Source organism: Erithacus rubecula (genome assembly GCF_903797595.1).
Source record: "Erithacus rubecula genome assembly, chromosome: 2".
Classification (NCBI taxonomy): domain Eukaryota; kingdom Metazoa; phylum Chordata; class Aves; order Passeriformes; family Muscicapidae; genus Erithacus; species Erithacus rubecula.
The window spans coordinates 73,838,524-73,864,202 of record NC_136685.1 but is presented as its reverse complement, the minus strand read 5'-3'; the positions used below and the strand labels follow the sequence as shown (position 1 = coordinate 73,864,202).

At 35.5% G+C, this 25,679-nt stretch overlaps 1 protein-coding gene across 1 annotated transcript in view; it reads right to left on the bottom strand.

Annotated features, from left to right (window-relative positions):
- PRKN (parkin RBR E3 ubiquitin protein ligase) overlaps positions 1-25,679 on the bottom strand; it is a 665,258-nt gene that overhangs the window by 314,707 nt on the left and 324,872 nt on the right. Inside the window, exon 6 of the mRNA XM_079333471.1 lies at positions 24,389-24,504. Within this exon, the coding sequence (XP_079189597.1) occupies positions 24,389-24,504 (116 nt within the window). The remainder of the gene's footprint in view (positions 1-24,388; positions 24,505-25,679) is intronic.

Sequence of the window (25,679 nt, the reverse complement as noted above, 5' to 3'; positions counted from 1 at the left end):
TGCACTTGTTCACAGGCACACACATACTCTGTACACACAGTCACAGAAGAGGAAAATTAATTGTTTACAGAATGATTTGGCTATTGGCACAGCAAGAAATTAACAATAACAATAGGGAGGAAAGCAAATAATACTTAGTAATTTAGACAAATTTACCTCAAAGTATACATACAAAACCAAATAACTTTGCAGTTAATCAACTCAGAGAAAAATGTGGCAAAGTACTTAAGTTGATATGCATAAAACTTTTTAGATCTTGGGACACAGGAAGTATTCAGGCTTCCTTCTATAAAGCGTATTCATTCTACTGCAAGGACTATGGTTAGACTGCAGCAAAGAGTCACAGAATTTGATTTTGTATAAGCTTGCTTGTGATTTGCTGGAGAAAAAATAAGTTATAAATAAACACAGATGTTTGCTTTTTTTTTTTTGTAATTTCAATTTTCTAGAGATCAATATGAATCAGGAGTATTTCACAAATAGAATTTTCATTTTTGAAATTCAGAGCGTGGTTATTTTTCTCATAAGAATTAAAGTAATCAAACCTTATTTGCAGCTTCCACGTTATTACTGTTTGAAGAAACTTGTGAGGATTCCAGAAGCACAATAAGCATGTATGAACTGAAGGGAAAGTATGTCTCTTCAGCATCTACTTAATTGACAAAAAGTCACCAGAACATCACCCATTATTGAAGAATCAGGTGATGCTGTTTAAGTTCCAGCATTTTTAGCTCATACTCTTAGACAAAGTTCTCAATCCTTCAGATTTAGAGCAAAAACATGATCATAAGTACATGTAAAATGAAATAGTTTTAAGCCTGAAAATCTTACTTATAAAATGTAATATTCTAATATACACTCCGGAGTCTCAGACACAAGCCTACATAGTATATTTTTGAATTAAATTCTAGCAGTAAAAACCATGCAATTTGTGTCCTAATAATGTCTCTCTCTATTTCTTATTTTAGCCTGACATCTGGTATCACAGCAGACTTCTGCCACCTGCAAAGTCAGGAAAATGCAGACATCTCAACGTTTACTGACTATAGCATTATTGAAAATATTTTTACATGGGTAGCATGGCTTCTACTTCTTCACAAGTGTCTCCCACATACAAAATAATAACTGTGAAAAAGGCTATCTTAAAAAGGTACAAAACTGGAACCAAGCATTAAACTGATGCTCCTAGTTAATGAAAGAAACAATTATGGCACACAACCCTCAACATGTAACTAAGTCGAAAGCCCTCATAAACCCAGACATAATGGCTTCCTAGTTTGCCATTCTGCCATGGTATACTCTGGCCTATACCTGCAGGGGATGCTGTGTGCCAAGTGCAGCTGCAGCAGCTTGGCAGCATTTTGCACCCCACCTCTGTGTCAAGCACAGATCCCATCAGCCTAAAGCCTCACATGCAGCTTCAACTGCCCAGCTCGTAACAAAACACATCACTGTGCTACCAGCTATCTCAGAAAACCCCAACAAACTCACACACTTCTGAGAAAAGAGGCTTCTGGGTTCATTAAGCTTAAAAAGTCCATTGTTTCCTTTGCCATCTGCTAACATATCCTGAAGACTTTTCTCAGTCTCATCCACCACGGTTACTGGAATAGCATCTGTCCACCTGCAACCCTGACAGGTTGGAATTAGAATATTTTTAGATAGTAATTAGTAAAAGTCATGTCCAAGAGAACTTTCCTGACCTTGTGCTGCCATGTAGAACTCTTCAGCTGTGGGCCACCAGAGAAGCAGCTGCACTGAAGCAGCAGATACAGGAACAAGTGTGATAATGGGGTAGGCAGCCAAGCCTAACCTGGCCCACTCACTGATCAGCAGCCAATATGCTCTGGTCACTTGAGACTTCTCAGAATATTGTTTTCCTTCCTGGTAGGACAGCAAATTCCCTGACCTCCATTTCTATGTGATATGTAGTTCTTTGAAACATCATAAACTACAGAAATAATACCTTTTGTTTTTTCTCTAAAAATGTGTTTTTCTCCCAAATGCAATTCAATAAACATGTATTTTTAAAGTGTACTAAAATCCCCTTTTCAACACCAAAGATATTTTTCAACTGGTATAGTCACTTTTTTTGTTTTCTCATGCAAAACTGAATTTTAGTTCATATAGTCTCCAGGGGCCAAACTAATCCTTGCCTTATCACTGGAGCTTGGCAAAATTATAAAAGAAGAATTTGGACCAAACATTTCTTTCTAAGATACACCAGCTAGAATATATCCAAACACAGTAATTTCTTCCATATATTTAAAAAACCTGTTTCTACACAATCAGTTTTACTCTAAATATGTATTTAAGCCTGTAACAATTAAGAAAACAGTATCACCTTTTGAAAAAACCAAGCAATTGTTGATACTACTGGAATAAAAGGCGCTGATGAACAAATAAGTCTTGTGATGATCCTGGTCAAAGCCTGACAAAGGTAATTCAGCTACAGAAAATATATCTGAAGTAAAGCTAGTTTCGTTTAATGAGGTTTTTTGGGTGACATTTTTTCCATTCTCTGTTCCTGTTGCTTGATATTTAGCTGTAGACAGAACTTCTATGCATCCAGATGGACTAAACACTCTTAGATTGTTATTTTTTGTTTTAAAATTCATTTTAGTCCTTGCTTGGCCACAAGAGGCATATAAGAAAACAACAGTACAACTTCTATGTTAATAACATTTGTTATTTGTTGTTTTGAAATAACCAGATGCCTCAGTCAGGGAGTTATACTGCTGTTGTAGATAAAATCAAAGGCAGAGGCACAGATGATTTTTCTCTTGAGGAGCTAAGTACCAAACTAAAGCAGGATGACAAAAATGAGCATTCTGAAGCTCACCCAGAGCTTGGGCTGGATCTCTTTGCCATCTGCTGCCTGCAGGAGCTGCCCTGCCAGCACAGCACTGCAGGAGCCCCACACTGCACCATGGCAGGAGGAGCTCCTGAATCTGGTTGCCAGCAGAAGCAGTGGTGCAGAGACTTTTGTCCCTACTCTGCAATTCCCTATGTTAGCTGGAGAGATTCTCTAGACTAGTAGAAATGCCTGAAGGTTAGCATTTTGTTAACTCAACAAATAATCTCACTGATAAAGGTTGTGAAGATATCCCAGTCCCTTGAGAATAAACAGGATCCTCGAGGGCTCAGCAGTTATCAAACACAAGCTGCTTAATTCAGCATCCCCTTGCAAGCCCATAGCTTCCTATGTGTTGGTTTTGGCTCCTGTTACACAATTTTTTAGCCTATAAAATGGATGCACTAACTCATCTGGCATGGTAGTTTGGTTTGTGTCAACTACCACAAAGCATTTGAAAAAACCAAATACAATGTAACACAATACAGCATACTCTTAACTATTAATTCTTACCATTGTTTATTTTGCAAAAGTAAAAGCAAGCACAAAAGACTTCCACATCTAGAATACAAACCAGAATACATCCTGTAATTCAGGATGGTTACAATTGATCTTTTAAGAGACAAGGAGGCAAACTGATTTGCCTCACTTGTCCATGAAACCCCTGCCATGAAATGGAGGTGTATGAATATTCACATTGAAAAAAGCCCATAATTCAGCAGAGATTGCATCTGGAAAAACGCACATGACTGTGCATCTTCCTCTAGCAGAGATAAGCAGTTAGCCACTTAAAGCCACTGGAGACTACTTGCAGTATTGTTGCTGACATATGCCTGTGGAATCAGGATCTAATTTCTCACAATTTCAATGTTTCAGTATCTTAGACTTCTACTCTGTGGGAACATGATTGTTTGGGGCAGGATTGCCCCTGGGGTGTGTGTCCTTAATTTATTGCTGCAGGGTTGAGTAATGTACCAATCACAAAATCATTCATGTTTTATTAAAATTAATTTCAAGGGTCTGTTGGTTTTAGGAAGCATAGGACTGTTCAGATGCTTTGGCAAAACAATACCAACAACAAGGAGTAATGAAAATGTTTCCTTTTTTCATTCCTTTTATGGTAAGATAAATGAATTCTAACCTCAGAGTATACAAGAAAAGGAAAAAAGCAGCAGGAAACTCCTGCTATTTTGTCCCAGTTCCTCTGATTTCTCATGTCTGTCTTTCATTGCTTCTTCTGAAAGGAGTCCCACTTGGCTAACATGTATCTTTAGGATCTATCTGCACATCTGGGTCAGCAGAATAAAAAAGTTGTTTGTGAAACCTGGCTCTCCCTACAAAATGTAGATGAGTTTTCTTTATTCTCATCTCAGACCATCATAGGAATATTTATTTTAAAGTGCCTGTTTTCTGATCTTTTCTAGGCATGTGAAGACAGTAGAAAATAATTGCTTTGTCTGGCAGATAATTTATTGTCTGAGGCTCTTTTAAGGTGAAGAGATACCACCTGCTATAAAGAGGTCTCGTTTCTAAGTGATAATTACAGGATGAAACCAAGAATGGAAAGAAATGTTGATGGCTTCTTGGAAGATTTCAGCTAGTTTTAAGTGAGGCTGAACCACAAATTCTCATTTCACAAGGAGAAAGGAAAAAGAGGTGGGTGAGAAGAGCAGTCCTACTGCAAGGAGTAGCAGAGAGCAGATGCTTTCTGTTACACTGTGCAGATGACACAAGACAGAGCTCACACCTCACAGGCACAAGTGCACACCACCTCTATGGGCACTACAGATGAACCAGATGTGCTCTCAAGATGGTCTGTATAGAAGAATCACTTGTCAATGCTGCCTCAATTTTTAGTGTGATCTACAGCTTTTGCTACAAGGAGAGCAAAACCATTAATTTTGTTATTGTGTCACAAATCAGAGAAAAATGAATAAAATTAAAGTCCAAAATGACTAATCAAATTTGCTTGACAAGTACTAATTCACTTTGATCTATCCCTCACCATAATTTCATTGGCAGGTAAACCATACATATTTATAAAAGTGGCAGAAGGCTGCTGTTGTTCTGTCTGCAATTTACAGTAACAAAGAATTCATTTAGATTACCATACTTGAAGTCCCAAGGTGACTCTGCCGTGGTTACAGGCCCCCTGCTATGCAGGATACCTAACATAATAAAGAACAAAGGAAAACAATGCTGCACTGAGACCAGGGCTCCTGGGTAATCAATTCAGGTATTTACAGCTGAAACAATAGCTCTGTGCAAATCAGCATCATTACTACAGTTTGCTGATAGAAACCCCAGGGAACTCAGGAAGTGTCTGCCTGCAAAGCAGCTGATTACTCTGAGTTACTTATGTTTTGTTAAGGCATTATTGTTTTCCATCATAATAAATAGAAAATGATTGTTTAAGAAAAGGGCATGAGAGGTGCAATCAAATGTGTGAGGTACACCCCTCTTCCAGAATTTTGGCTTGCCACATTGGTCAGCAAATGCATCTATCAAGAAAAAGAGGCCAGTATCAACCTTGCCCTTGTGAAGCACCATTAACAGATTCACCTGGTTTATTTTTTGTTTTGTTTTTTTTGGGGGGGGAGGGGGGGGGCGGTTTGGTTTGGTTTTTAATGCTTGTTTCTAATCTTACAGACTTTAGAAAAAAATTGCAAGCATGGACTCAGAGAGAACCAGTTTAATAAATCTATTGATGCTTAACACTTTAAGCACATAGATAGGGCTGCTCATCTCCCCATTTTGCTCTTTCTACTGGAAGAGGAAAGAAAAAGCAACTCATTGGCACTGCCTCCCCTCCAGTGCTTTTCCTCATGAAGGCAAGGTGTCCCACAAGACCCCATCTTTCACAGTGGAAGAGACCCTAATTCTGCATATCTATACATTTCCTTAACATTTTACTAATACAAAGAAAACGGCATTTAGGCACATTTTAGAATGTTTCTTCTCTGAACTAGCAAAGATATTAATCTTTTAGAGAGGATGAGGCAGGCTGACTTTCCTTGTCTGTCCATGTAAATCCTTGCCATAAAATGGAGAGGTATGACTTTTCACATTGAGTGTGGAGTGTGCTTTGCACTGATTCATGAGCTGTTCAGAAAAAAAATTGAAGCAGAAAGTGCTTCTTTGATGAAGGATGTTTTCAACACTTCCCAAACTAAAATGCTAGACCAGTTTATTTTAAAAATGTTCCTACCTATAGAAAAATTAGATGGTCTAGTTTATACACCATTGTCTGTGGCACCATCAAAGTAATGGTTGCCTAAACCTGCTTTTGCCTCAGCAAATGAATAGTAATTATCCAATAGTTCCCCATGCCTTCTGCAGACTGCTGCTGAAATATGCAACACTGTCCAAAAATTTCTGAATTTCATCTCAGCTACAAGTACATTGCCTTTTACAGTACACACATCTTATATCTCAGTCACCAGCTTGTTTACATGAATATCTGAAAGGCTTCTGGTATATTTTTTTCACCAACATGTCTTCCATGTTAGTTGACTGATCAAAAGTATGAGCCCAAAACAACAGGAAACACAGGATTATCACCATAAACTGAAATTTCTGTAATATAGCATTTGCAGCATGGATACATTGCCTCCCAAGAAACAGGACTCTAAGGAAGTCAAGGAGACAAAGTTTGGAAACATCATTGCAAATTGGGAATTTTTTAAAAAAATTATGCCCAGGAGCAGTTCATACGGACTTGGCATCTGAAGGAACCTCTCTATATCCTGGATGGAGCTGAAAAATATTGCAAAATGCATGGGGAGTCACTTCACACCTGAGTACTCAGGGTCCTCAGTGAGAAGCTGGAACATTTTCCCTTATGCTTAGACTCTATGCCGTGTTTATGGGACTCCCATATGCACATGTCCAACAACTTGAACACTGTACAGAGTGACAGATCTCTCTTCCTGCCAGCAGCAGCAAAGTTCCTTAGTCAGTGACATTCTCACTGCACATAACACATCACAGACTGATTATGAACTGATTATGAACTGAAGTGTGATTGTTAAGTTTATGGAAGAACACATATCTGAAAAGTATTATGGAAAAGAACAATAAGAATAATACATCCCTTACAATAATCAAAGATAAGAAAGAAAATTAGCTAAAAATCAATTACTGAGGAAAATAAGGCACTTCTAAAATACAGGGGAAGTGGTAATATTTTGAAAGGGTACTATTATTTTTTGAGCCCAAACTTTGAATAGGGTACTGCTGTGGGATGTACAGTAAGAAAAAAATGAAAATAGAAAAAAGACATACATAGTAGTTTTATCTCTATGTCCATTCTCTACTGTCTACTAAACTAAAAGTGCACATATTCAGCTCAATCACCTGCAAAATTACAATGATTATGAAGTCCTTTGTATTTTAATTTTGTAACAGTAAGTGAAAGGCTGAAAAAGAACTATGCTATTTCATTTACTCATACTTCCAATACAGAATTGTCATAGAACTGGGTTTTGGAATTGCTATCCAATGCCCAGAAATGCCAGCTATTTAGAGAAACAGATTCTTGTAGAAACTTGGAAGCAGTGAAGAACAGAACTCAGTTCAGCTCAGAGAGGAGATATGATAACTTTAAGTGTGTTACTAAATTAATTTTTCAAATGAATGGTCAGTCACTGCAATGAATTTCAAATGAAGACAGGACAGGACAGACATAATGAAGTATCAAAAATGAAAAGCCAGACTTTGCACAATCTCCATGATATTTACTGAAGAAAAGTAAATTATTTTTGTGGCTCTAACAAATGAAATATGAATAACTTTTTGTTAAAAGTTGTTACCTAGCAGTTTGGTAAGTTTAGCTCCAAATCCAAATGCTACATGCAAAAGGAGATTCACTTGAAAATAATTTTCATGTGCTTAGGGTAAATAGAGCTCCAAACAGTAAATAAACCACAAATGGGATGGAATACTCAATTCAAAGCACTTCACTTTTAGTTCAAATCAAACAATATAAGCTCACATAAAATGCAGAGAAACAAGAGAACAAAATAGAGAAAAAAGTCTAGGAGTACTCTAGATAAGAGATAAAAAGAAGTCCATCCAGTCCAGAGATGCAGAGTAAATAAGAGATATAAAGAATGAAAAAATCACAGACTATAGTTTTAAAAGAAAGCACACCTATTGTTTTGGGACTGAGAATCAACAACTGCAAAATTTATCTTTGTACAGGCAATTGATAGTGAGAAATAACTAAATTGCATATGTTTACAAAGAAACAATTAAGTAAAATGGAACACCAGAAAATTTACAGTAAAAAAGGAAAATAATTCTTCATGGTAAAACCTACAAAGATGGAGAATACAAACTTCAATAGGATATTCTGCAAATCCTGTTCTAAAAAGTCCTTTAATCTAGACAACAGTTCAGGAGCTTTTCAATTAAACTATTTTCAATCTTGAAAGGTAATCTTGATAAATTTAACAGTTTTGTTATTTGAGGGGTTTTGTGTGGTTTTTTTCCTTTGGGTTTGTTTTTTATTTTCCTTTTTCTGAGCACATGTAGCTAAGCCTGGTATATGTGACATTCTGAAAAGCTAAGTTTTGGGATACGAAAAAGCACAAAACAAATGGCACAATTCTGTAATTGGCACCAAGCTGGCTGTGATTCTGGTCACTAGAATGGTCTGCCCAGATAAAATGTAAAATAGTATACAAATGGTTGCAGGAGATCAATCTACTTCAGTTCTGCTTTTGTCGTGTACCTTGGCAAGCATTACCTTCACTGCTGCAGCATCCCACAGCTATGAGAATTCCAGCTTTATATTTGACTCAATTATCAGGCATTTAATTTAATATGCCCTTACATTCCAAGGTAAATATATCTCTGTTTTGGTATTTGGTTAAAATATGCTTTGTGAATTACTTAGTTGACTCTCTTGAAGGGCAAAAGTATTTCAACAACCTTGATTGTCAAAATATGCATGTAGGTCACAAAGCAAGCAAAGCTTCAGCCACAAAGCTCTATTTTCAGAAGTTCCCATGAAATTATCTCTTTACCTAGAAGGCATCATTAAAAGAGATTTAGAAAAACAGAATAAAATAAAAAATCATTCTGAAGGCAGGAGTTCAGAAGTTGTTAATAACTCACCCAGCAGAGAAAATTCATGTCATTGCCATTTAAGATTATGACAATAAAGCTATACTCATAAAATCAGCACATAAAATATTTCACTCCATAAAATTTTTTAATTGCTGCTTTTTAAATCAAACAAACAAAAAGGAAGGTTGCCAATCAAATACAAATACACTAGAGCTCTGGGGTGGATTATAAAAAGGAAAAACTTGGAAATCTAAGAAGAAATTAAGCCAGGACTTTGATGGTAGAATGAGTTGGAGAGGTAGGTACTTGGCAGAGACAGGGAGAACACACTCAAGAACAAGCACACATAAGCAACAAAGCATCCAGAATCTGATAACAGTGAAGCAACCTAAGGAAACTAATGCCACTTGAATTAAAACTTGTAAAAATCAAAAATTCTTTTTCTTTAGATTGTTCAATGTTGAATCCATGAACTGCCAATGATGTATAAAAACATAGTTGAAAACAACTTTCCATTATCTTTAAAATTCTTTTTCTTGGAATGCATCAGGATGGTGGTGTTGACTATTTTGTTTTTGTCTTTATCTCCTTGTCTGAAATTGTAGTTTGTCCAAGCAGCCAGTTTTCCTGAGAAACATTTTCTGAATCCTTGCTGGTAAAAACATCAAAATACAGAAAAGATCTCTTTTTACAGAAAAAAACAAGACAAAACAAAACCAACAACAAAATAAACCAGCCAATAATCCCTATAGAACTCTCTGCCCTGGTCTCAAATCCAGAATCAAAATCCCACCCATGGCAGCAGATAACATTCTCACCATATTGTGATACTTAATCCCTAGTCTCACACTGATGAGAGATCCTTTAAATCTTCTAAAGCAAGAAATAAAAACACTTATTTGCAACTTGCTCCATGCATACTTTGACTGGTTTAACAAGTTTTGATTGACCAGATATTAATTTTCACCATGAAATAACTCTAACAGTGACAAATCTTATTTGAAAACCTAATATTTTTCTGGAACCTCAACATATACCATATTCTTGGCTGTGCAACAACCCTTGCTGGCTGCTTGCCTCTTCCAACAATTTGCAAGCTGCAAGCCACCTATGTTAGCTGATTCACTGAAGTCCTGCCAATTTTATGCTAACCCCACCAGCTGAGCGAAACAGCAAAGTTGCATAAATGAAAAAAGTACACAGTGACTGCAGTCACACAGACAAACTTCTCACACCTGCAAAATGTTGAAAAACAAGAAGCTGTTCTGCATGGGAAAATTATAATTTCTCAAGGATACACAGTTAAGAAAAAGTAGGTTTCCTCACTTTGCTGTGCTATGTCAAACCTAAAAGAAGGCAAGCAAGCCTTCCAACATTTCTTTCAGCACATGAGGGAAGCAGCTGGCATAATCAGACCCAAACCTGAGAGCACAACATTCTGCAATAAAACCTTGGGGATGTTTAGAGTGCCAGTCAAGCCCCAGCATATGATAACCTGTAGTATGTGCAAATGTACTCATTCTGCCTCACAGTATTCAACACATCATTGCTGAATGACTCAATTTTCACAAGCAATATCAAAGTATCTGAAGAAACCTCATAGAGGTGCAGTGGTTCCACATATTTGTGCTCTTCAGCACAAATATTTCAATTTTTTTTCATATTTGTTCAATTTTTAAAAAAAATTTTTATTGTCATGACCCCAATATTTTATTCTCTGACAGGCAATGAACACTCAAAAAATGTTAGTATAGGTCTGAGTTTGCAAAGTCTTCATTCATTTAATTTCCTTTCCACAGGCAGCTATTGCAGTGCCAGTTACACAAGCAGCCTTTCAGAAATCCAAGGCACAAAGTGGACTGTGTTTCAAAATATAGAGTATTTCACCACTGAGCCTAGGTTAAGTTCTTACTTCTCTGGTTTCTGCTGTTAGTTAAATAACCATTTTTCCTACAAATTATTGACTTTATGCTTATTGTACTAACTGGCACTGTAACCCAACTCTAACTAAACTTAAGAAAAGTACAGTGTCATTAAAGTAACAAAGTTCAAATATCAAAGAAACATGATAATGTATGGAGGCCAAGAGGTTTTTTTGGTATTTTAAACAGAAACTTCCACAAGAGAATGCCCAATAACCAAACAAGGAAGTAAGGTTCCAATTTTTAGTTCCCAAATCAGTTTTATATTTTAAACTTCTTTATTACCACTAAAAAGGTAATTCTTCATCTGCCTCAGATCTTGAAACTCATCTACCTGGAGACAGACAGTTACCCCCACTAAGATTTTGCAAATGCCTCCTCTTAGGGTATCTCTGTACCTTTTCTCATGGCTCTCAAAATTTAGATATTGTGACCTAACAAGCTACTAGAGAAAAAAAAGTGTGTAAGGGGCTACTGAAGAAAAAAAAATAAACATAACAAAGTTAATGAAAATAAGGATTCTTCTGTTGGCATATTTAGCCCCTACTCACATGTTCAAAGTCAAGCATATGTTTAAATAACATCCTGTTCTAGAACTTGAGTACTCACAGCTTTGCAGAATCAATCTTTCATATTGGCATATGATTATATGCACAGTAGGAAAAGCCATTCTATAATAAAATAAACTGCAATGCAATGTTAAAGATGCAACTGACTATTAAAAGGAAACCCAATTCTGAAAATAAACCTTTTTACCTGTAGGTTCTTTTTCACTCTGGCATATGGTAAACAATAAGACAGATTTCAGTAAATTCTAAGTGGAAAAAGATAGCCATTTTAATGGAATACTCTGCTCAAGTGTCAAAAACTATTACTTACCATTAGTACTTAAAACCAAGGTCAGTGCAATACTGCCCAATCTGCTTTACACTGAATTAAAAAAAAAAAAACTCTTATAGAAAATTAAACTACATGACTATGCGACTTATTTAAAACAAAACCCAATTTTCTTTTAAAATAAAAAAAAAAAAAGAAGTAAAAATGCTTACTGGTATAAAAAATGACCTCTTGAACATTCTTGGCAGATCTAATGTAAAGCCTTCATTCTCTTTTTCCTCCCCCTTTCATTTTTTTCCTTTGACTAAAAAAAATATATTTTTGCAGAATCTATTAAAAACAGCAGGGAGAAGGAAAGAGACAAGGAAAGAAAAGAATTCAAAGGATATTCTCCTGACTTCCTTAGGAGCTTAATACAATCTTATGAATCTTGTAGAATAGGAAGAAATAACATCCATACATTTGGAAAAGAACAAACAAACTCAAAAAGGAAAGGAACACGTAAACAGAGTAATATTATCCTATAACTTGATCAGCAACTAGAATCCAAATCACTTTTCTGTAACATTTTGAAATTGTTCAAGAATATTGTTCAATATGCTAAGAAAAATAATCACTTTCATCAGAAATATTTTTAGCATGTTTTAATACTAGCATTAATGCTTTCACCCTCAGGCAAATACCATCTGAACTGCAAATATGCATAATGCATTTTCTAGAAAACAGGAAGATCTGAAAAAGTATGATCAAAACCATAAATATCTCTCTGAAAACAAGGGGTCATTACAAGGCACTGGGATACCCAGCAAAGTAGAAGACAAATCATATAAAATACATTTTTCATATGCATACAGATTAGCTCAGATAATCAGAAAAGACAGAAAAGGGTTGAGAAAAGAGCTCATTCTCATGACAGCAGACATTTCCAGAACTGTCTTATTCTCAAAAAAATAAAAATAAGTCCCCCTGAATACTCACTATTAGATCTGCTTCCTGTGATGAAAAGTATTATAAATCCTACCTCACACTGAGAGACTCATTAAAGACATTCCATGACTACTTTTTGGATGTGAGGATATCACTGAGAAAGTGCAGGATGATTAGACCGGATGAGTCTAAGCTCTGACCAAGCAAAGCACGTACACCTGCATTTATATCCTGTTGGTTTTGATGGGATTATTTGATGCAGCAAGCTAAAGACAGGTTTAACTACTAAGATGAGGTCACAGTTTGGTTCTAAATGCTCTGCAGAACTCAAGCCACCATAGAGATCCTATCAACATGATAAGAATACCTTGACAGAAATAATTTTATTCCTTTCTATTACAAACAATGCATTTTATTAAATGAAAGCTATTAGAGAAAAACAGAAAAAAAAATTCTCAGGAGATTCAATTTCTTTGTCCTGGATAGGGAAATGCACTACAGCTGGAGCAGAAAGTGGCCAGCTAAAGTCTGTATTCTCTAGCCCTTCTTTCTAGCTTCAGAAACTGGAATACCTAAAGTTTGAGAGACAAAAAACCCAACAAAAATGTCTCCACTTTTGGCACCCAGATATTTTAAGAAGGATCACAAAAAGTAGGGGTGCAGGGAATGGTATGTTTTATACTTTGCTACCTTTGCACATTAAGACCAGCTACTATTCAGTCTTGCCTTCTGTTTTTCACTTTATCACTAGTAAAATTTTTTTAATGCCTTCTGCTAGTTTAATGACTCATTTATGCAATACCTTATATTCCTGTTTATGTAACGCAAATTTGTTTTAAAAAAACAAAAATTGGCACCAAGATTGAGAGGGATGTGTAGAATGCTTTAAATTGTATTTTATTTCTCAATTCTGACTTCCAAAAGGTGGTGATTTGTTACCCAAAATATAATTCAAATACAAACAGAGACATGTAGAAAGCCAAAAGCACAATAATTTAAAAGCCTCTAATTAAATAATTTAATTAGCCTCTAATTAAATTAGTGAATAAATTAATTTTTGAAACCAAGTTTTCACAGCTTGCCAATGTTACTAAATAACAATAAATATACTACTTTTTGGAATGTAGCAAATGGCATATTTTCAAGTAGTCCTTCTTACTGTTGAAGGAAATGAGGTCTTAAATGCAGGGCACTCTAGATGCTTTTCACAAGCACCACTTTGCTTTCAGGTTTAGGTAATTATAACTCTACTTAACTTTTCATCTTCTTACTGTGCCAAAATTTTTGCCATGTAAAATCATGTTAATCATGTAAAGCAACCCAAAATATCTGAGTAGCTGAAGAAGACACCTAGCACCAGACATACAGAGCACTTGGTCTTTAAAACATGAAACAGGAGTTGTAATAAGATAATACATAGAATCTGTGGCAAAAAAATTAAATAAAGAGGAAAGTACTACGGATTGCCTCAAGCCAAAATCACCTAATAGCATTAAAAGAGAGAGGAATTACCATTAGAGCCTATGAGATACTCTAAGCACCCCTCAAGGGCCTGCATATGCTTCACTTGCTTTATGTGAAGCCTTGCATCCCTTAGAGTACAATTTTGTTAATCAGTTTTCAAGGTCACAGCTGAATGAAAGAGGGACAGGCTGTGCATCCACAGACGATACTTATTTCTGGAAAAGTCATCGTTCTATTTATGTGAAAATGATCTGCAGTTATGCAGCACATTAAGTCTTAACCTGCTAACACTCATATCATAAAAAAATACTCAAACTCACAAAATTGTTTGCATACTCAAAGTCTAAAGGGTCAAGGTGAGAGAAGTGTCTTTTTAATTAAAATTACTTTAGGAGATACATGTATAAATGTGTCCCCACAAAACAATAATGATTATTTTGCCTGAATATGGGGATATTTTCGAAGGGTAAGAGAGAAAAAGAGCTATCTCTCAAAATCTCAGTGACGAGGGTCTTTAAAATGCTTTTTCTCTCTTGTTTTGGTATTTTATTTTAAAAACAAAATTAAATTACAAATGCATTAAACTGAATTAATGACTTTCTGAAGCTGTTTTGTATTTATATAACCAGACTGAACCATATTTCAGCATCACTCTCACAGCCTGCTTTCTGATGAGGACATTCTCTGACACCTTGTGAGGCGCAGATAGCAAAAGTGAATAAATATAACTTATTTTGCCAGGAAATCCAATAAACTCCAGCAAGGTTAGAGAAACCACAGGGAGCAAAGGCATAGTCTAGCTCATGAGTACAGTTCAAGATTGACATCAGCATTGTCAACCTGTTTCCAAAGAGGTTGGACAGACCCACAGAGGTGACATCTGAGCACAGTCATCTTTCCTGCACTGTGTACATCAGTGGGCTGGTCCTGGTTTTTTTGGCAGCTGTTTGGCTGACACTGCCTTTAGTGGTTACACAGAACACACCTTATGGGAAGTGGTATGACTGTTCTCTTTGTTGCTTCTAACAAAACAAAAAGAATGAGTAATTTTTAAAATGCAAATGGAATTTGCATGCCAAAAGAGCACTGCCTGGTTCCTTGTTTCACCAGAAATCTGGGCAGATTTGTCTCCTGTGTAAAGTGAAATAAGAATAGCATGGGGGGAAAACGTTTATAAATGTAATGCACTTCAAATAACTGAAGACTGCTCATAGAGAAGAAAAACAAAGAAAGAACATAAGAATGCATACATGTATTATATATAAATATGTATGAAAAATTCATCAAATTTTCATTTTACTTAGTAAACATGTAGGAGTACATACCCTTAAAGGGAAACAAAGCTGAAAGTGACTGAGAGGAGGGTTTTGTAAAAGTTTGCTGTGGTTGAAAACCTCTGAAATGTCTGTACCTCTGAAAAGCAACACTTATGCTAACTTATGTATTCAGTAGAGTAGGTATCATGTTTCCCTTATCTTGCTATCCAGCAACACACATTTTCTCTACTATTTTACTCACTTTTCACTACTGCTGAACTCCTTCAGGAGCATGTCCACCCACAGTCACAGTCAATCTTCAGAGATCAGCTATAAGACTTATTTCCTCAGCAAGAGAAAGTTATGTCAGTGTAATTGGAGAAATATTAAGAAAAGAATTTCATCCACTTTTGATGGACAAATGCACTTGTTTTCATCCTGCTTACTGCATTTCAATGTACAGTGATATGGAATTACTTTACATAAACTAAAACAAACATGTCAAGTGAAAATAAAAGTCTGAGCACAGGTTCCTAACAATATAAAAATGAGTTTTCATTGGTGTCATTTTTTCTTGTAGTATTCTTACATTGACATGCCAGTGCAGTATCACTACCATTTAAAAACTTGTACTGGGAAAATTATTACTGCCTTAATTGTGTACATTTTCAACCATTTTCAAATGTTTGAACACAGCTCCCTTAACATGTCACAGATATTGACAGAACTTAACAGATTTTGACTGACTTTGATTATGATTTATTTCTTGTCATTTTCAAACCACACTGCAAATCAGAATCTTTTTGCACCAAGTTCATAACAGCTGTGTATTAACAGTTTAACTTGACTTTTGTCTATTTTCCCTTATAGGGCTGAATTTACTTTCTATGCACCTGCCTGACCCTGCCCTGGATTTTCCCTTTATTAGCAAACTTTAATTTTGCTAGTAACTTAGTTGATAAAGAACTTAGTGCATCACAGAACAATTCACACTAAAAAAATTACTGTAATTTATCATTATGCAACAATTATATTGTTATTGGAATAATTTATTATTTCAAAATTGTTATGTTTTAAAGTAAACATAGTTAAGTTTTCCTTCTTCCTCCTGATGAATGTATTTGTATAAAGTTTCATTTAGTATTTCTCTGAAGATCTAAAAAATTTTGAGCCCTACTGGATTCTCTTACAGAACATAATAAATAACAGACTCTTTCTAAGATTGCCTTCAGAAACTGTTTTGTTCTCAGAAGCAACCTTTAACATCCAAAGAATTAACAAAAGGGAAGTGAGCTCTCAATGATCATGAGTTGCTAAGTAAAAAAGCAAAAAACTTAATTCTAATTAATAAATTCCATTACAGTTCCATCAAGACTGTAATGTACCAAGAGCTTTGCATGCTCAGTGCAGACTGTCAATGGAAAATGTGTGAAATATTTTCCTTATACTGCTGTCAGTCAGTATGTTGCTATGACAATTCATTCTACACCATGGTTTAGAGAGAAATATAGCAGTAGGTGTCCCTGTTTATTATATCTACACAAATAAACATATTTCTCCAACATATTCCACAATCCCTTCCTTGTTTTCCCAAAACTTTGTACCCATATGCCCCTGAATGTGATAAACATCAAAAATATTATTATAGAATTTGAGAGTAGTACCTTGCCCCAAATGTCTATTGAAAACAATGTGTAAACACTTGCCATCAAATTCCATCAAAATGTTTATTTGAATCACACATTTTTGAAATCTGATAACAATTCCTATGGAGCTATTTCACTGAGGAGTTGCATGGCTCTCCAAGACATTACCCAGGACAACAGACACTTCCATATTAGATCATTAAGTGACTCTATGAAGTACCAAGTAACATTTCATAAAGTTCTCTACATATTATGACAGGTTCTCTGTCTTATGAATAGTCCTTCATGTATTTGATTTCAGAGATTATGCACTGGTGCATCTGTCCAATACTGATATTTTAAATTTTTTTCCTAAATTGCTGCAAATTAAATTATTCTGTTGTGTGCATATTTAGGTTTTCGCTGCTGTGAAGTTTCATTCTCTTGGATATTTTCATTCTCATTTCTCTATGCTGCAAAAACCAACCACATCTTGCACAAACACTTTCCCTTCCTTTCCCTTACTCAAGTGCAAGATGAGCAAACCACTGCTGCTCAGCAAAGAGCAACAGCTCAGTTCCTCCCCAAACCATTCCCTTTAATGGCTCAGTTAAGGCCTGAAAGGAACATCTCTGCAACTTGTTCACCTTGTTCCTTCAGACCTCAGGTCTCTGCTGAGGGGATGAGGTTTGCTAATTACTGTGATCACCTGTGACAGTGCCTTTGCAATAGAGATATCTCCCCAAAACAACTGGATTGTGACCTCCAACAATTCCCATAGGTCACTACACTGATATCAGATGGTGAAAATATTCAGCTATTACTAACCTTGCCTGAAGCAAAACTAACCAGAGATGAAAATATTTTGTCTTTCATGTTAAGGAATTAATTTTTACAAGAAAGAAAATAAAGTCCCAGGCACCCGAACCTGCAAACATCTATAGGAGAAAAGGCATTCTGTGGGCTTGCAAGTCTCTTTGAAAATGTTTTAAAAACATTTGCTACTCTGCTTTTCTTGGAGATTGCAAATAAATTCTAACTTTAAATTTTAAATTTACAATAGTTGAACAAAATTACATTCATTAGCTGTCATTTTTTCATTGATTATATGCAAGTATTCATACTCAGGTTTCTTCAGAATATTTTGGAAGTGAGGTTTATGAAATCTTAGATATGTTACACTTGGATACCTGACACACTAAAACTACTGATTCATCCAAAACCATTTAAACTTTTAAGTCTTTATGTCTTGCAACATGAATAAAATACTTAAGTGAAGAAATCTACAAAACCAGCTCACCATATTAATCATGCATAAATTAGAATGGCAGAGAACATAGATATAGAGCCTATTGATAATATACTGGATTCTGTAGGCTTCAGTGGAAATGTCAAAGGGAAAATGAAATTAAGGACATTTATTTTATCCCACAAGTATCAGGAGATGCACATTATCGAAATAAATTCAAATCAGAAATTAAATTCACTTGTGAAATAAAAATTCTCATTCATGACTGTTTCAAAAACTCAGACATACCACACACCATTATATTTATGTTCACAAACATGTGAGCAAATGCAAAAAAAAAAAAAGTAAAAATCAGCAGGCAGTCAATACATTCCTTCCATTTGTCATTTCTGTCAACTGTACACTGTACACTAGCATATATGCCAAGCAAAGGAATAATGTAGATAAAACCCTTCATGAAGAAGGAAAGCTAGGCAGGCTTTATTTTCCTAGATGAAGAGAAATTCCTGATTGATGTCCAGCACAGGAGACGAGTGAGGTTGTATAAAATCCTCCTCACTTGTTCCCTGCTGGCAAAGGATATATCCAATGTGACAGTGCAATAGCTTTGCCAATGCACCCATCTGTTCCCAGATGTGCTGAAGCTGGAAGCTCTCTCACCAAGATGCAGCTGCAGTGCAGATCATAACAGATTCAGAGGCAGAGCAGGAAGAGCTGCACTGCTATCCTGTCACTGCCATAGGGGGCTGCTGTATTCCAGTGATTATAATTCAAGAGAAAGATAAGTGGCAACTGAACTTCATACACAAGGCAGATCTTCCAGAAGCCCATGGTACAAGTCTTTGAGTCTGAAATCCAGGGTATGCATCTCAGAGGAAGTGAGGGTCACTTATTGGCACTATCAGCCTTGATTCACATTTCAAAAGACCACCAGAAATCTCAACAAAAGATTTTCTCTGTGTGGTTTTGCTTGTATCAGAATTATTGTATCAAATATTACAGTTTGTATCAAACATTACAGCTGTAACAAGAGTAGTCTATAAGTTACCTTATTGGGGAAAACAAAAAAAGCTCTAAATCAATTAGTAACAGTTCTTTGTTTTACATCTAATTTCCTGCTTTAAATAAGTGATTTTGAAGAAATCTCATTAATTTAAGGAACATTAGGGAATAACAGTAGACATTGTCCCCGATGGTCATAGTGCTTAGACAAAGTAGACTTAATTCTTATAAAAATCTTTTTCCACTCCTCTTTGAACTACTCAAGGTATATAAAGACAGCAGAATTTAACAGAGATTTGGAGCACATCATCACATTATCAAGACAGGTCACAGAGTGGGAAAAAGTACTTCAAAAAAGAATAGAGAAATATAGATTTAATAACTTACTTGGATTACAATGGCCCAAGGGGTAAATTTAGGATTCTATGTCCCAGAGCAAAGAGAAATAGTAATTTATATGTCTAGAATAAGGTGCTATTTACTCTTCTGAAAACATCACATGGGTAATTTTAATGGACATGGTCTTCATTTTCATCTCAGAAAACAACAGAAGTCCCTGGTAAAACTCTCTTCAAATAACAGAATTGACTTGAATCAAATTTTTCCTGCAGATTCTTCACTAAGAAAATGTTAAGAGTTCTCAAACAAATGCAAATATTCTGAGTCAAAAGGGATTTACAAGAATCAAGTTAAACTTTTACGTGAATGGTCTGTACAGGGATCAAACCCACAACACTGACACTATCACCTGCTCCAACCAGTTGAGCTCATTGGTAGCTCTGTATTAAAAGCTGAATTTGGAAAATTGTCTCTTCAGTTGCAACACTGGATTCAAATAATCAGTTAAAAATTCTGGAATTATTTGAATACCATGGCTAACCACCTACCTCATCTATTTCTTGTCATAGTCACTGCTACATTCCTCCTATAACTCTTTCCACTTTTTTTTTTTAATTTTTTTTTAATCCAAACTGCATTAATACAGTATATCTTTTAAAAGAATAAAGACATAGCAAATTATTTCAGGTATTTCCCAACAATATTTAAACTGGAATTCAAGAGATCTATCACTTCAGAGCAACATACATCAATGCACAACACAGTACAACATGTAGATCAATAAAGAACATGGCACACCTGTGTCAACAATAAGATCATAAAGATTAACATCCAAAATATGAAATTAGAAAAACCCTAATCCCCATTCTTTTGGCATATGAAATCCACAGGTAAAAGCCAAAACAGAAAATAATTCACATATCTATTTATTGAAAAGTAAACTATTCCATCCCTTACCAATTTTGGAACACTACCCTATAAAAAAAACAAAGAACTCATCTATCTCAATTCTGAATATACAATAGAGGAAACGAGCAATGAAGATTGATAAGAGAATGTAATAAACTACTGCTGGAGGGAAAAAAATTCTAACTTGCACTTTGATTTTGAAAAAAAAAAAAAAGACTGAAGAAGATGGCTTATTAGGCACTAGTGAGAAGTTTAGGAGGCCCCAAGTAATTCCACACAAACCAGATTAACACACTGTTATTCCCAATAATGCAGCCATTCATTTTTTATTGTCTGAAGTAGAAGAGAGCTGCTGATTGAATTTCCAACCGGACTTCCTATACTACATTCACTTTTTTCCCCTCTCAGTACTGACCCTTCTCCAATGTGGTCACAGATTTGATTTGCCTGAAAAGAACTATGACAGACATTACATCACAGTTACCCTTGAAGAGTAACTAGCATATGCACTACTATCACCACTGCAGAAATTCTTACTTCCATCTCCAGTATCAGAAAGGAAAGTCCAAAGACCAGAAGAACATACTAAAAGTTCCATTGTTTAAACAAAGCAGAACATTTCTTTGTTCAATACTATGAATCAGGGATTTATCAGACTAGAAAAAAAAAATCTGATAACACAACACCAAGTACTTCTCCTTCTGGAGAATTCCTTCTACCTATTAAGTGACAGTATGTCCTATATATTTTTTACACTGCTGAAAGCTAAAAATAATGGTGCCTTTAGGAATTGTACGCTACCAAGTTCGTGAAAGATGACGTGAGGCATTTCTGTTCTACACGTTTTATTTTTACACTGCTTAAAACTGCTGTTATTCCTGAGCCTGATTTATGGGTACCCTGGGGTACTCCTAACCCCTTTTGATGCTATTTCTACTGGAAACAGTTGACAAAAGCAGATCTTCCCTTGAGGATTACACAGTTTTAGTATTCGTTTCAACTTCCAACCATTTACTCAACCTACTAAAGCTCCTTCAAAGACATACAATACCAACCCATCACCTTGAATGCTACAGAAAAAAAAAATGCATAAAGGCTGCCAATTCACACTAACTCTGCTGTAGATAAGCAGCAAAAATTGAAGGCATTTCACCACATGGAATACCGCCTATGGAGTTAGCATAACCCTACAAGGGTGTTTGGCTTTCAACTATTTCACTTTAGTGGTCAGACCTGCATGAAAATATTTATATAAAATATAAACCCAAGACAAATTAAGTGTATCTAGTCTAAACTTAAGAATAAAAACTGGCAATAGACTAACATCGCTTTCACTTTGTATTTTTTTCTATATAGCAGATACACTACTGCTTTATGTAAGATGTTTCTGAGCTTGAAAACCTTGCTAAAACCATGCAAATGCTGTGCCAAGAATCTTGGGACTTAATACTCTGCCTGTGGTGGACTAACTACATGATAAATCGATGGAAACTCCTAGAGTTATGGTGTATGGTGCTGCAAACAAAAATATTTAAGAAAACAGCAAATACTACCTCATTGTCATCTTTTCCTGTTTGGTATCTTGTTGTTGGTTTGGATTTTTTCAGAAAAAAAGAAAGAAAAATCTACTTTGAAGAACAGACATAAATTTCTTTTTTACTACAGTGAAACTAATACAAAGTAATAGCTAATGTTCCAAATACAGTTAATCCTCTTTTTCACATGAATGCTACAGAAAGATGAAGGTAGGTTCCAAAAAATGCTCTAAACTGCAGAGTGCTACTTTTCAACTGCATAAGCATATTAGAAAGTAATTGCCAGTACAATCACATAAATATTTAACTGAAATAAAAAGATTATGGCTATTTATGTAATTTCTTGGAATTACTTACAAATATTACAGGAATGTTAGGTTGGAGAAAGGAATTGGAAACTAAAAAAAACAAAAACAAAAACAACAACCAAAAAACAGGGAAAAAACCCACAAAACAAAAAAAACCTCACAAAACCAAAAAACTGAGTGGAGATTTTTTTAAGTACCCCAAGATTTTGCAATGAACTTTTCATAACTGATAAATGTCTTCACTGTACGATCTCTCTTTCCAATTATCAAAACTTACATTTGACCATCTGGTCAAACTGGTAAAAGACCAAATAAAAAACTAAACAACTAACTTTAATTGTAAAATTATTTCATCCAAAAAATTCTGTTTCATTTCTATTTTAACAAATTGCAGGCTTTTCCATAAAAAAAATAAAATAGTAAAATAGTATCTTGAGTTTTCATATCACTTACAAATGTCTAGTATAACCCAAAAGTGCCTGGGAGTCTTTTATGGCTTTAAAAAAACCTAAATTCTGAAAGATAATCAGAATTTAATGTATGGATATGTTCTCAAAATTTTAGAGTTATCATAGAAATGTGTATCAATATTTTGACATGATGAGACAGAATAAATTTCTTATATTTTGCTTCATTTAATGATGTTACCCAGAAAGGGGATTTCAGACCATTTTTTTTCCTTATATTTTCTTTTTTTTTTTTTTTTTTTTTTTTCTTGGTTTTGTTTAATTGAGAATGCAACAAAACATAGCAAATTCTCAGACAACTTCTCCTGCAGTCCAGAAATACTTAGAGTTCTTGAGAACCCTGAGGACACAGGTCCCAGAGATAGGTACTGGTTATCCCAAAAAAGCTCAGCTATTCAGCAAGTTGTACCATTTCATTGTACTTCATGTAGTTCAGTGAACTCTTCTGAAACTTCCTGGGGCCCACACAGGAAATACTGGGATATGAATAACCCTTTTCCATGCCATAGTACTTCTAGGATAAAAAGTGTACTTTCACTGCAGATCTATATTAGTTGGGTTTCAGCTCCACAGGTAACCCAAGCTGGCTATGGGGAAGCACCAGGTTACACAGCTCTGTGCATCTGTCAGTCATTTCCATCTGGCTTGGGACTGGGATCAGCCCTTGGCCCTCTTGTATTTAGCAGTACAGACATGCCCTAGGGGTCTGCACTGCAGCAAGCCAAATCATTCTCTTGCCCAGGGAATTTTTAGAAGCGGCAGAAGAACCAGCCACTTTTGAGGAGCTGAGTCTGTACCCTTGTTGCAAAATGCTGACATACCAATTTGACAGACACTGATATTTGATCTTTTAATCTGGATCTAGGGTCCAGTTCTGTAAATGCACCCCAAAGGATGCTTCCAAAACCGGCTCTTTCCAGAAGATGCACCATATGAATCAGTACAAAGTTCAAATATCCTTTCCAATTTCTCCCTTCTAACCAAGAACTAAGATTTCCCAATTCTCTTCACACTTTTGTATAGAATATCTCCTAGTCAGTAGATAAATGTGCTTCAGGTAATTCTTCACTACAATGGTAGCTGTCTTTTTCGGGCAATTGGTTTTTAATCCACGCATTTGCAAGTAATGGATATTCTTGAATGTATGTGCCCAAATACCACATGCAAAGATGGATTACAGTATTTTAAACTACAATAAACACAAACATGAGAACAGATGCATTTTACTTTGATTTATAGAACAAACACCAAAAAGAGAATTTCTTCAGGAACAGTCTGTCCCCTTCCAAAAATCCAGTTCTTTCCCTGGCTCTTGAATACATTTTAGTAGAAAATATGTATACACTGATGCCACTATCTTGAGCACTCGATGTTTTAGTTAGAACTTAAGCAGTCAAATTTCCACCTGCAACATGACTAAGGTACAAAAATATGAACTGCAATTTTACCAGCAAAACAAATAACACACCTGAAAATATGACTCATTTTTCACCATGTTACCAGGGGAAAAAAACACCAGCCTTTAAAAGGGAAAACGAAGAAAGAAGAAGAGGCTCTTTGGAAGCGATAAGTACTATGAAGCACCAAGACTGTACATCTCTGACAATTTTTGTTGTACTTACCTAATATCTGTGCATGTTATACATGTGATACGGCGGCTGTTTGTTGTAACGAGGTTCAAAGCCACAGATGTTTCACTGTCAGCAGTTGGGTGTGCTCCACATTTAAAGTAGAATTCCTGAAATATTGAAGGAGAGATAAAGAGAAGATTACATACCTGCTGCTCATGTCTTTCCTTTATCTTTGGGTAACTGACATTTTAGAGAACAGACAAATCACCACTGCCAACAGCAAAGGAGGACAATCATTAGGAAGGCTTTACAAGGGATCCCTTGCAAAAATACCAGTCTAGGTGTGTATTTTGTTCAGTGCCTTTCCTAGCAAAGAAGATATCAGTGTGACACATTCTGTAATCTTCTGGATTTATAAAAAAAGCAAAAATCACTTCATCTAGACTTTCTTTAAGTATAGTCATCAAAGGCAAAGTACTAATCAATTTTAATATGCATTAATATTGCCACTATCTTTTCTTGTTACAGATAATAACATTTTCTGAACTCTGCAACATAGAATTTTAGCTCTAAAATAGTGAAGTCTGGCCCTGCTTTTGTGATGTTGGAAATCTTTAAGATACAATTTTAACAACATAATAAAGGAAAGCTCTACTACTCTTGGAGACCATATTACATTTGCAAGTATACAGCATTTGAATCAAGTTGCTTTAGCCTCTTAGACTGCCTTCATTAGCATAATACTTTTCACACAAATGTGTGTTGTGCTGTATTTTCCACTGCACTCCAGGGAAGGCAATATGAAACACACTATTCTTTGATAAGAGTTTGTTACAAGAAATTGGTCTAAGTGTCCAAACCACTCAAAGCATACAAATAAAAGCAGTCTAAAGACACATGCTTTGCAATGGGAGCTGCAGATTAAAGTTTGACATTTCTTTGTTGCTATGAAACATTCTTTCCAGTAACAAATTGTGGAGGTTTGGAATGAAAACAAGGTATAAATGAAATGTGAATCGGAAGGTAAGGGTATAAAAACATTGGAAGAAAGGATAAGAAGGCATAAAAGAATGGCACTTGTTGACAGCATCAAGATAATGACATCATGGTTTATTCTTAAGAAACCTGGCCTTGGTAAAAAATACTGAGAAAACAAGGAAAAAACCCAACAAACAAACTGCAGCAAGAGAAGAAAAAAAAAGACAGTGAATAGATCAGCAGCATTGCCTAATGACTCTTGAAGGTGGGACAGGATGAAGCAAAAAAAATTACAGCTACTGTCAAATTTTTTAGAGTGAAAAAGTCACGTCCAGGCTTCAGCATCAAGAACAATCCAAAAGCC